The sequence below is a fragment of the Ahaetulla prasina genome, chromosome 4 (genome assembly GCF_028640845.1).
Source record: "Ahaetulla prasina isolate Xishuangbanna chromosome 4, ASM2864084v1, whole genome shotgun sequence".
Lineage (NCBI taxonomy): Eukaryota > Metazoa > Chordata > Lepidosauria > Squamata > Colubridae > Ahaetulla > Ahaetulla prasina.
The window spans coordinates 4,714,527-4,726,925 of NC_080542.1; the positions used below are offsets into that span (position 1 = coordinate 4,714,527).

General features: G+C 50.7%; 1 protein-coding gene across 2 annotated transcripts in view; it reads right to left on the reverse strand.

Moving 5' to 3' along the window:
- Nucleotides 1-6,760, reverse strand: part of DCAF11 (DDB1 and CUL4 associated factor 11) — a 33,608-nt gene extending 26,848 nt beyond the window's left edge. The window contains exons 1-2 of one of the 2 annotated variants that reach the window (XM_058180315.1): nucleotides 6,612-6,760; nucleotides 5,788-5,984 (exon numbers count right to left, since the gene is read on the reverse strand). In XM_058180315.1, the coding sequence (XP_058036298.1) occupies nucleotides 5,788-5,936 (149 nt within the window). In that variant the 5' untranslated portion in view covers nucleotides 5,937-5,984; nucleotides 6,612-6,760. Of the gene's footprint in view, nucleotides 1-5,787; nucleotides 6,483-6,611 lie in introns of those variants that run through there. The other variant, XM_058180316.1, reaches the window with a different exon arrangement.
- Between the last annotated feature and the right edge of the window lie 5,639 nt (nucleotides 6,761-12,399).

Genomic DNA, 12,399 nt, shown 5'->3' on the forward strand with positions numbered 1-12,399 from the left:
ATGAAGCACAATTTTTCAGCTTTTGGAGGCAGGACAGGAATCCAATCCTGGGATGGTCAACAGGACCAGAGTTTTAGTCTTCCAAGCTTTCGGACTCCTCCTCAGGGAACGTCTCTCTATCAGAATATAGAGAAGTCTACATTCCGGTAGAGAGGAAGAGTTTACAAGACAGATATTATTATTCTCCACATGGAGTTCGGGCACTTAAAATGGAAGCTGATCTCCAACTTTCTCCAGGGATATAAACCCATGATTTGCAAATTGGGAAAGAGGGAATTATCCTAATTTATTGAGTGCCTTGTAGGACAAACTGCTTTTGAGCCATGCTCAGAAGTGTCATGCCCAGGGGACTGGACGCACAAAAGGTTTTCTTGACAGAAAGGCAATTAATGGGAACAGATTCTTGGATTTGCATGACCAATCAAGCTCCTTTGATTCCTGCGTATCACAGGTTGAAAAGACAGGGAGGATGGCCGGAGATCTTTTCAACTATCAAGATCATGAAAGGAACCAATTGAGGGAAGCACCAAACAATCACAAATGTCTTTCTTCTTAACTCAGGCCACCCTGTCCACAAGGAATTATTATATTTTCCTGACAAAATCCTACTTTATATGCTTAAAAATTTCTCCTACTCTGGCCAATGTAGCTAGAAGTGTGCGCTCTGTCAACCTGAATGCAAGAGTGGATACAAAGGCACAAACAGAAATTCTTCCTTCACAAGAAAATATAGCAATGTTAAGGGATTGATGATGATTTAAAGGTGCGTAGCCACTGCAAATAAGAGAGCCTGGCATAAACATGATCCAATTCTACAGAGGAATTATTGAGTCTGTCATTTGCACCTCTATAACTGCCTGGTTCGGTTCTGCAACCCAACAAGAAAGACACAGACTTCAGAGGATAATTAGAACTGCAGAAAAAATAATTGCTACCAACCTGCCTTCCACTGAGGACCTGTATACTGCACGAATCAAGAAGAGGGCCGTGAAAATATTTGCAGATCCCTCGCATCCTGGACATAAACTGTTTCAACTCCTATCCTCAAAACGACGCTATAGAGCACTGCACACCAGAACAACTAGACACAAGAAGAGTTTTTTCCCGAAGGCCATCACTCTGCTAAACAAATAATTCCCTCAACACTGTCACACTATTTACTGAATCTGCACTACTATTAATCGTTTCATAGTTCCCATCACCAATCTCTTTCCACTTATGACTGTATGACTATAACTTGTTGCTGGTAATCCTTATGATTTATATTGATATATTGACCATCAATTGTGTTGTTAATGTTGTACCTTGATGAATGTATCTTTTCTTTTATGTACACTGAGAGCATATGCACCAAGACAAATTCCTTGTGTGTCCAATCACACTTGGCCAATAAAATTCTATTTCTATCTTCTGGTGAGAGTTAAACCTAAGTCGCGATTCTGATGACTATCATGGATTCTTTTTATGATTGATACGTTTTATCCCTTCAGCCAAGAGTATTCAATACATCCTTTAGTGGAAAATATTTGATGCGGGTAATCCTTGATTTTCAACCACAATGGAGCCTAACATTTTTGTTGTTAAGCGAGCCAGTTGTTCACTGGGTCTTGCCAAATTTTATCACTTTTCTTGCCACCGCTGTTAAATGAATCGCTGCTGAATCGCACAGGTCTCATGTTATTAACACAATTTGTTCACTGAATCTGGCACTCGCATTGACTTCGCTTGTCAGAAGGTTGCAAAACGTGATCCCATGACCCAGGGCACTGCGACCGTCATAAATAAGGAGTCGGTTGCCAAGCGTCTGAATTTTGATCATATGACTCCGGGGATGCCGCAACGGTCGTGTGAAAAAAAAAATGGACATAAGACCCTTTTTTCAGTGCCATCATCGTTTCTAACGGTCACTAAATGAATGGTTGCAAATTGAGGATGACCCATAATGGAACCCAGCAGAAGCAGAATTGGTTTTGGGTGAGAGCGCATCCCATCGTCTACGGCAGGGGTTTCAAACTCGATTTCATTAAAGGCCACATCAGGGTTGTTGGACCTCGGAGGGATGGGGGTGAGTGGGGGTGGCTAGGGGGTGGGCATGACACAGGACTTGTGTTGGGGGCATCTGTGGTGGCCAGGTGCTAAGACGGCTCTCCCTGAGACCCTTCCTCCCTATCATTATAATTTTCCTTCTTTTTGCTTCCCTCCTTTCTTCTTCCTTCCCCTCTTTCCTTATTTTTCCTTCCTTGCTCTCTTCCCATCTTCCTTTCTTTGTCTTTCCTCTTTCTCTTTCTCGTTTCCTGTCCCTTCCTCACGCTCAAATGCAAAAGGGAAAACATTTCTCCTTTGGTTTTTGGTTTTCGTTTAGTTTGTTTTTAGCGAAAACGGAGGCCAGGGGAAGGGGCTGCATGCGCCCCGCTCGCACCTTGTTGCACCTCCTGCGGGCTGGTCCTTTGCTGTGACCAGGCTAGCTCCATGGGCTGGATGTAAGCACCCCGCGGGCTGCATCTGGCCCGCAGGCTTTGAGTTTGACACCCCTGATCTATGGAGATTCTCAACCATCCAGGTCATGGTTGTCCCAAAAGGCAACTGGACTTTCTTGGGTTTTGTTTTTTTTCATTGAAAACGTTTCACTTTTCATCCAAGACGTTTCTTCCGTTGTGGGAACACAGCCAGTTATGGTGGGCAAGTGCTTTGCACAATGCCTAAGTATCTCTTCCCAAAAGTTTTTGAGCTCTCAGGATGTCCTATGCTTTTACTGGATTACAATGGCCTTGCTCCCCAGCCAGCCTGTCCAATCTATTTGGAAGAATCCCAACAGGGGAATGAATTTACAGCAAAAATATCCATGCATTTGCTGGGTATGTATAATAAGCTCAGATGCCAGCGCGGGACCAAGGAGCCAAGTGTGAAGTGCTGTAAATTCCCCTATTTTGAATGTAATGAATGCTCCAAGTTTCACAATTGCTCCTCTTACTGCCGTATTTCTTCAACCTTGGCAACTTTGAGAGGTGTGGACGTCAGCTCCCAGAATTCTCTGTCCGGCCTGAGTGGACTTCAAAGCTGCTTTTGGTTTGTTATCTTATGATTTCGGTTGTTTTTATTTAGCATCTGGCGACTATCACTTTGTATCTTTGTGATTTAGGACGACTGGATTTTATGATTGTGATATTATCACTCTGTTGCTGGCACGTATACCGAGAGTGTCTATGGAGATTCTCAATCATCCAGGTCATGGTTGTCCCAAGGTGCTTTTTTTTCTCCAAGCGGCAACTGGTCTTTCTGGAAAGTCCGGTTTCCTCTTGAAAAAAAACACACCTTTGAGATGTACCTTGAGAACTTCTTCACCAGAGAAAGCTTCCTTGTGTGTCCAATCACACTTGGCCAACACAGAATACTATTCTACAAGTAGTCCTCAACTTACAACCACAATTGAGCCATCTATTGATGTTGCTAAGTGAGAAATTTATGGAGTGACTTTTTGCTCCGTCTTAAGACCTTTCTTGCCATTGTTAAGCGAATCACTGTGATTGTTCAGTTAGTCACACAGTTGTTAAGGGAATCTGGCTTCCCCATTGACTTTGCTTGTCAAGGTCACAAAAAGTGATCACATGACCCCAGGACAGCACAACTACCGCAAAGACAAACCCTTTGCAGAACGTCTGAATGCAAATCACGTTGACCACAGCGATGCTGCAAGGTGTCGTAAGGGTGGAAAACAGTCAACAGTCCCTGTTTTCAGTGCCGTTCTAAATTGTCACTAAACAAACTGTCATAAGTCAAGGAGCACCTATACAGATAGTCCTTGACTTACAACAGTCTATTTAGTGACCGTTCACTGAAAAAAACGACTCATGGCTCATGGTCACGACCACGACCCGCTGCAACCATCCTTGCGGTCACGTGATTTATACCTGGGGAGTCTCGACGACCGGCTCACATGTATGATGGTTGCCGTGTCCCGGAGTCACGCGATCCCCTTGCGTTGACCTTCCAACCAAGCCTAGTCAATGAGGAAGCCAGAATCACTTAATCGATCGGGCAACTCGTTCAATGACCGCAGCGATTCACTCGACAAATGTGGCAAGAGAAGTCATCCAATGAGGTAAAAGTTCCCCTCGCACGTACATGCTAGTCGTTCCCGACTCTAGGGGGTGGTGCTCATCTCTGTTTGAAAGCCGAAGACGTCTCCGTGGTCATGTGGCCGGCGTGACTCAATGCCAAAGGTGCATGGAACGCTGTTCCCTTCCCACCAAAGGCAGTCCCTATTTTTTTCTCCTTGTATTTTTTACCTGCTTTCAAACTGCTAGGTTGGCCGAAGCTGGGATGAGTCATGGGAGCTCACCCTATTACGCAGCGCTAGGGATTCAAACCGCTGAACCGCCAACCTTTCGGATCAACAAACTCAGCGTCTTCGCCACTGCACCACTGCTTCCCGCCAAGTCATCCCAACAGGGCCCTTCATAAACGTGTTGCTTGAACCGCCCGAATCTTGGTGGCTCCATTGAGGTCATTAAGTCGAGGACTACCTGCACCCTATTCCTTTTTTCCAAAGGAAAGCAAGCAAGGAAAGTCCAGTTTCCTTTCGGGATGTTCGCCTTGGTGAAACTGCACGAGTCAAAAAGAGGGCTATGAAAATATTTAGATCCCTCACATCCTGGACATAAACTGTTTCAACTCCTACCCTCAAAACGACGTTATAGAGCACTGCACACCAGAACAACTAGACCCTAGAACAGTTTTTCCCCCCAATGCCATCACTCTGTTAAACAAATAATTCCCTCAACACTGTCAAACTATTCACTAAATCTGCACTTCTGTTAATCTTCTCATCGTTCCCACTACCCATCTCCTTCCACTTAGGACTGTATGACTGTAACTTTGTTGCTTGTATCCTTATAATTTATATTGACATTGATTATTTCCCAATTGCTTATTTGTTCCCTATGAATATCATCAAGTGTTGTACCTTAGAATTCTTGATCTTTTTTTTTATAAACACTGAGAGCCTATGCACCAAAGACAAATTCCTTGTGTGTCCAATCGCTCTTGGCCAATAAATTCAATTCTATTCTTATACTGATATTGATTGTTTCCTAATTGCTTATTTGTACCCTATGACTATCATTAAGTGCCTTACGATTGATGAACATTTTTTTTCTTTTTATGTACACCAAGAGCCTATGCACCACAACAAATTCTTTGCGTGTCCAATCACACTTGGCCAATAAATTCTATTCTATTTATTGATTGTTTCCTGATTGCTTATTTGTACCCTATGACTATCATTAAGTGTTGTGCCTTATGATTCTTGACAAACGTATCTTTTCTTTTATGTACCCGGAGAGCGTATGCACCAAGACAAATTCCTCGTGTGTCCAATCACACTTGGCCAATAAATTCAATTCAATTTATATTGATATTGTTTCATGAATGCTTATTTGTACCCTATGACTGTCATTAAGTGCCTTATGATTCTTGATGAACGTTTCTTTTCTTTTATGTACACCGAGAGTCACAACAAATTCTGTGTGTCCAGTCACACTTGTCCAATAAATTCTATTCTATTTATATTGATTGTTTCCTGATTGCTTATTTGTACCCTATGACTATAGTTAAGTGTTGTACCTTCTGATTCTTGACGAACGTATCTTGTCTTTTTATGTACACTGAGAGCCTATGGGCCAAAGACAAATTCCTTTGTGTGTCCAATCACACTTGGCCAATAAAAAAGTCTATTTTTTTTTAAAAAGCGGGGTTGGGTGAGTTGGGGCAAGGGGAAGGTGGAGTTACCTGCGCAGTAGATATGCCAATACCTGGGCCAGATCCACATCCTCGTCGTCCTCGTCTTCGCTGCGTAGGATGCCCGAGTCCCTCCGAGACCAGCTGCCTTGGTTCTCCCGGCCCCCCGAGCCAGCGTTGCTACTGCTGCGGGAGCCCATAGCTCAGGGCATTCTCCAGCTTGGCCTAACGCTCACACTCTGCCCCTCCTGGGGTTCAGAAAGGAGATGGTGGTGAAAGAGGAGGAGGAGGAGGAGGAGGAGGAGGAGAGGACGACATGGCGGCCTTCCTCCAAACCTATCATAGCCCCTTCTTACTGAGGACTAGCGCCTTGGAGGCACCTCAGGAGCGCCCCTCGTTCTGCCTCCCCTCCCCCCTATCGCCATACCCGTCTCGCAATCCCAGCATTCAATCCTCAGTAAACAAGCTCATTCCTGAGGCGCCTCAGGGGCAACTGCCCCCTCTCTTAACCTTTCACCTCCGCTCACCAGCCCCCTCCGCCAATAGAAAACCAGCTTGTTGGAACGTTTCGCCGTCCGCGGCCAGCGATCCGCCAATGGGAGACGTCCTCGGGCCACGCTCCTCCAATCAGAGCGCGCCGTACTAGGGGGACACTCTGGCTGCCCGGCTGCCCTTTCTTGCCCACCAATCAGGAGGGTTCTTGGCATTGTTATTGGTTTTTTTTTTATTATTGCTAGGGCTGTTCCCCCCCTCGCCCACCCACCCCCCTCCTCGGGGGTCAGTCGGCCAATGAAATGCCTCCCGCTCTTCCTTTGGCTGTTCTTTCCTTCTGCCCCCCTCCCCCCCTCCCGCGGTGAGCGCGAGACCCTCCTCACCCTCTCAACGGTCGGAGCGCGAGGCCTTGTTTACATCTTAGAGGGGCCGCCGCTTGAACCCGAGTGGGACAGGGGCCGAGGGGGCGGGGCGAGCCGGCTGCGAAGACGATTGGCTATCGCTCGGTTCACGTGATCATACGTCAGGCTTTAAAGAGATCCCTGCCCTGCTTTGATTGGTTGCTACGATTCTTCCTCGTCCGGCCCCCTCTGTAAACTAAGGCGATTAGGTAAAACGCGTCATCGCTTTGGGTGCAAAACACGAGCGGAAGGCGGGCGGTGGGCGGGGTAATTGATCTCGGATTGGCTTCCTTGAGTTTGACCGACAGCTTCCGTGGAAACGCTCTGGTCGGAGTGATGATATCTTAAATAGGAGGCGGGCTTTAAGGGAACTTTCTCGCTCTTTGATTGGTCAATAACGAGGCAGGTGATGTTCTGGCGGTTGTTGATAAAACTCATATCAGGGAAGCAAACAGTCATGATTAGCTGCTGACGTATTTAAATATCTTTTAAATTGCAAGAAATATTTCTCAACCTTGGCAACATTAAGAGGGGTGGACTTCAACTCCCAGAATTCTCCATCCATCATGAGTAGACTTCAACTCCCACAATTCCTCAGCCAGCCATCGTTGCTGAGGAATTCTGGGAGTTGAAGTCAGCTCATTCTGGATGGAGAATTCTGGGAACTGAAGTTTGCTCATGCTGGATGGAGAGTTCTGGGAGTTGAAGTCCCCTCTCGCTGGCTGGAGAATTCTGGGAGTTGAAGTCCCCTCACGCTGGATGGAGAATACTGGGAGTTGAAGTCCCCTCGCGCTGAATGGAGTATTCTGGGAGTTGAAGTCCCCTCACGCTGGATGGAGAATTTTGGGAGTTGAAGTCCCCTCACGCTGGATGGAGAATTCTGGGAGTTGAAGTTCCGTCTCGCTGAATGGAGAATTCTGGGAGTTGGTCCCCTCACGCTGAATGGAGAATACTGGGAGTTGAAGTCCCCTCGCACTGGCTGGAGAATTCTGGGAGTTGGTCCCCTCACGCTGAATGGAGAATTCTGGGAGTTGAAGTCCCCTCACGCTGGATGGAGAATTCTGGGAGTTGAAGTCCCCTCACGCTGGATGGAGAATTCTGGGAACTGAAGTCTCCTCACGCTGGATGGAGAATTCTGGGAACTGAAGTCTCCTCACGCTGGATGGAGAATTCTGGGAGTTGAAGTCCCCTCACGCTGAATGGAGAATACTGGGAGTTGAAGTCTCCTCACGCTGGCTGGAGAATACTGGGAGTTAAAGTCCCCTCTCGCTGGCTGGAGAATTCTGGGAGTTGGTCCCCTCACGCTGAATGGAGAATTCTGGAAGTTGAAGTCCCCTCACGCTGAATGGAGAATACTGGGAGTTGAAGTCCCCTCTCGCTGGCTGGAGAATTCTGGGAGTTGAAGTCCCCTCATGCTGGATGGAGAATTCTGGGAGTTGAGGTCCCCTCACGCTGGATGGAGAATTCTGGGAGTTGAAGTCCCCTCTCGCTGGCTGGAGAATTCTGGGAGTTGAAGTCCCCTCACGCTGGCTGGAGAATTCTGGAAGTTGAAGTCCCCTCACGCTGAATGGAGAATTCTGGGAGTTGAAGTCCCCTCACGCTGGATGGAGAATTCTGGGAGTTGAAGTCCCCTCATGCTGGATGGAGAATTCTGGGAATTGAAGTCCGCTTATGATGGATAGAGAATTCTGGGAATTGAAAGCCACTCATTCTGGCTGAGGAATTCTGGGATTTGAAGTCCATGCCTCTTAAAGTTGTCAAAGCTGAAGAAACAGTGCAATAGTCTCTGACTTGTCTCTGCGCATGCGCGAGAATGGTAGCTGCTTAGAGGAGCCCGAATCGGCGATGGCGGCTTTCCCTGAAATGGAGACTTCGGGCTGACTCACCAGGCTTCTCCGGTCCCTCGGCGTGTGGTTCGATCTGTCTGGCTGCCGCTGGAGAGGTTTGTGGCCTCTCGGACATGCGACAGCCGAGAACGGGCCGAGGGACGGAGTGGCGGTCTGGAAGGGGGCGGCCATTTTGGAGGAAGCGAAGACGCGATGGAGGCGAGGGAGGCCTGCTGTTCGTTGCGGGCTTCGGCCTCGGCTCTGGCCCTGCCTTGCCCAGCGGAGCGGAGCCCAGCGGAGCGGAGTGGAACGGCCCTGCCTTGTTCTGCCTTGTTCTGCGGAGCCCTGCCCAGCGGAGCGGAGCCCTGCCCAGCGGAGCTCTGCCCAGCGGCCCAGCGGCGAGTCCTGCCCAGCGGAGCGCGGCCCAGCGGCGAGCCCTGCCCAGCGGAGCCCTGCCCAGCGGCCCAGCGGCGAGTCCTGCCCAGCGGCCCAGCGGCCCAGCGGCAGTCCTGCCAGCGGAGCCCTGCCCAGCCCAGCCCAGCGAGCCCTGCCAGCGGAGCTCTGCCCAGCCCAGCCCAGCCCAGCGGAGCCCTGCCCAGCGGCCCAGCGAGCCCTGCCCAGCGGAGCCCTGCCCAGCGAGTCCTGCCCAGCGGAGCCCTGCCCAGCCCAGCGAGCCCTGCCCAGCGGAGCCCTGTCCAGCGGCGACCCCGGCGATCTTGGCCAAATTCCAGCGGCGTGAGATCGTCGGTGATCCCGGCCTGGCTCCGACGGCTCCGACGGCTTCGGGGTGTGGATTCGGCCTGGTTTCAGCTGGCGCGAATCCCGGCCCGTTTTTGCCTGTCGGTGGGCCTGCCGGCTCCTTCGGCGCCAGTTCCATCGGCGCCAGTTCCATCGGCGCTGGTTGCGCCCGGCGAGGCTGTGTGGACCGCGAGGCGCCTGTCCAACGGCGCCCTGTATTTGGCAGCCCCACCGAGGATGGGTGTAGTAAGGCCTCGGTGGGAGAGGAGGCCGGAACCGTGGCGGAGGTTTGTCCCCTCTTGTGGCCTGTTTAGTCGCATCTTTCCATCGCGTGTCATCGAATGGCCCCTGGTGGCCTGGCTTGCTCCATCGTATTTTCCTTTGTGGCCTTATGGCCTGGCTTGCTCCATTTTATTTCCGCCCCCCCCATCCCGGACCATGGGTCATCTAAACTGGGCGGTCATGCATGTCCATCTGCGGGATGGAGTGGATTGGACTGGATTGGACTAGCTTGGACTGGTCTAGGGACTTGGGCAGACCGCTAGCCACGTCTACCTGAGTAAGATCTATTGTAGAACTGCTCCCCATAGGCATGCTATGGAGACTGTCGGCCTGTCTGTTTCCTGTTTTGTCATCGCTATCCGGTTCCTACTCCATTTGTCCTTTGACCAACTGGACTCCCGCTGGAAGACTCACCATTTCTATTACTTTGGGATTTTACCATCTTAGCATCCCTCGCCGATTCGCACTTTCCTATGCGCTACACTGCACGTGAACTCTTGTGCCTGCGAGGTGCCCCCGCCTCGCAGGAATGGCCTATATCGCGCATGCGATAGGTTCTGCGCATGCGCAAGATGGCGCAGCGTTGAAGATCCGGCTCCGGCGTTTGTGGGGCCCTCCGAGGATGGCTTTATCCAAACCGCCGGTCTAGCCGCCTGCTGCCCCGACCTGGATTGTCATCAGAGCGGCAGCCGTGGAGAGAGGCTTTTGGTCTCTTTTGAGCCCACGGCTGCTGAGAACGGGGTCGGGTAAGCAGTCGGCGAAGTTACGGCGGCCATGTTTTTTCGGGCCTGAGGGCGGGGACGTTGATTCGGCGTTTCCTCGGCCGTTTTTTTCCGGCCGATTTTTTAATTTTTCAGCTGGCTCCTGCGGTTGGCGTCGGTCTTGGCTGGCTTGGCCTGGCTTTTCATAGCTAGTCTGCCTCCCGTTTTCCACATCTGACCTCTACATTTACATCTGACTTTTACATCTCATCGGCTTGGTGGCGCTGTGCCGTTCGGGTTCAGACTTTTGTTCCGACCTGGACGATGGCAACAGCGACTGAGAAGTTCCATCTGTTTCCGCCCAAGTCGTCTGTGCCTTTTCCCTGCCGCCAGATTGTGACCATGGCGTCTCTCCTATCCTCCAGCCTCTCGGAGAGGCTCAACCTGTGGGAGAGGTTGGGCCCCTCGGTAGGAGAGGTTTGGAGCGTCCGGGCCTCTGCACCGGGTGAGGATGCACTAGGGGGTGCTGGATTTGAAGGGACCCCTGGATTGTGTGTTCTATCCTGGATTGGAGGTGGTGGTGGTTGGAGGATAGCGGGAAGGCGATGGAGGTGCGATGGATTTGCCTGCCTGGAGACCCCCGTTGGACGGTTAACATCTGCTACGCCTTTTCTGGCCTTATTGGTATCCTTGGCCGGTCGCTGGCCCTTTAGGCCTATTGGAAGATGCAGGAGACTTAACAGCAGCCGATATTGCCTATGACTGGAGTAACCCCCTCTCCACCTTTTCTATCCCAGGATGTTTGGTCTCAGACCTTCGACAGACTACCATCTGGACTGTTTGTGGTTTTACTCTGGGTCTGCCCTTATTGGGATTACCAGCATGCTGGTTTAGTATTATCATCATTTATCATCATTTTAGGCCTATTTCAATCTCTATTTGGATAACATTTTAATCTTTGCCATCTTTTTATCCCTCGGGTTTGGACCCCTTTTGCCGATCTTATCTTCTATTACGACGCGCTATTCTTCTGATGAACTCTTGCAGCTGCGAGGTGCCCCCGCCTCGCAGAAATGGCCCTCCACATTATCGAGGGCTGGCCTCTATGACGGGTTTTGGGACCCACAGAGGTGGCATGCGAAAAAAGAACCTGTGGGGTTTTGTAGATAGGTTTTTAATAAGGGTTTTTAAAGGGGAGGTAGTGTCAGGTAGGGGAAGAACCTGTCGGGGTTTTAAGGAGAGTGTTAAAGGGGTTTTAAGGGGAGGAAATCGATAGGTTTGGGTTGGGGGTGGGTGGGAGGATTTAAGGGCGGGTGTTGGAAACCCGCGGGTGGGAGTCCAGTTCCTGCGCATGCTCGTGGCGGGGGTTGGTGGGTCCGAGGTCATGGGGGTTGGTGCTCCATTGGTTGAGGGTGGTGACATTTCCACGGTTAGGGGAGGGGCAGATATGGCGGAAGTGGGGCTCACATCGTGTTAGGGGCGCGCTCGATGTCTGCAGGCGATCGCGCGCCCGAGCCTCAAACTTCTCCCGTTCCCGGATGGTCAGGACCCTCAGGGCCCTGGCCTTCGGCTGATGTTGTGCAACGCCGCGGTCCGTGGCCAATAAGGCCCCCTAATTCACGATCTTATTCAGGGGTGCGCGGACCTTATGGGCGTTGGAGACCTGGCTGGGCCCAGAAGGGGCGTGCCCTTGTTCAAATGTGCCCGCCGGGTTTCGAGCATTCCATCAGCCGAGGGCCAGGGTAGGGGTGGTGGGGTGGCGGTTGTGATTAGAGAGTCTAGACCCGAGGGAGACCACTGTGCCTCAGATTGCCGGGTGTGAATCCCTTTTTGTGAGATGGGGTCATAGATGTCAGATGGGCTTGCTGGTCGCGTACCTGGCTCCTTGCTGCGTGACAGCTGCCCTGCCTGAGCTCCTGGAGGTGCTTGCTGGGGTGGCGGTTGAGACCCCCAGACTTTTAGTCATGGGGGACTTTAACTTGCCATCTTCCGGCTCGTCATCGACAGCTGCTCGGGAGTTCACGGCTTCCATGACGGCCTTGGACCTGACTCAAGTAGTTGATGGCCCTACTCACATTGGGGGTGGCACTCTGGATCTGATTTTTATCTCTGGTCAGTGGCTGAGAGATCTGGATTTGAAGGAAATAGTTATTGAACCTCTGTCATGGTCAGATCACTCTCTTCTTCGCCTGGACTTTCTGACCGCCACTCAACACCGCAGGG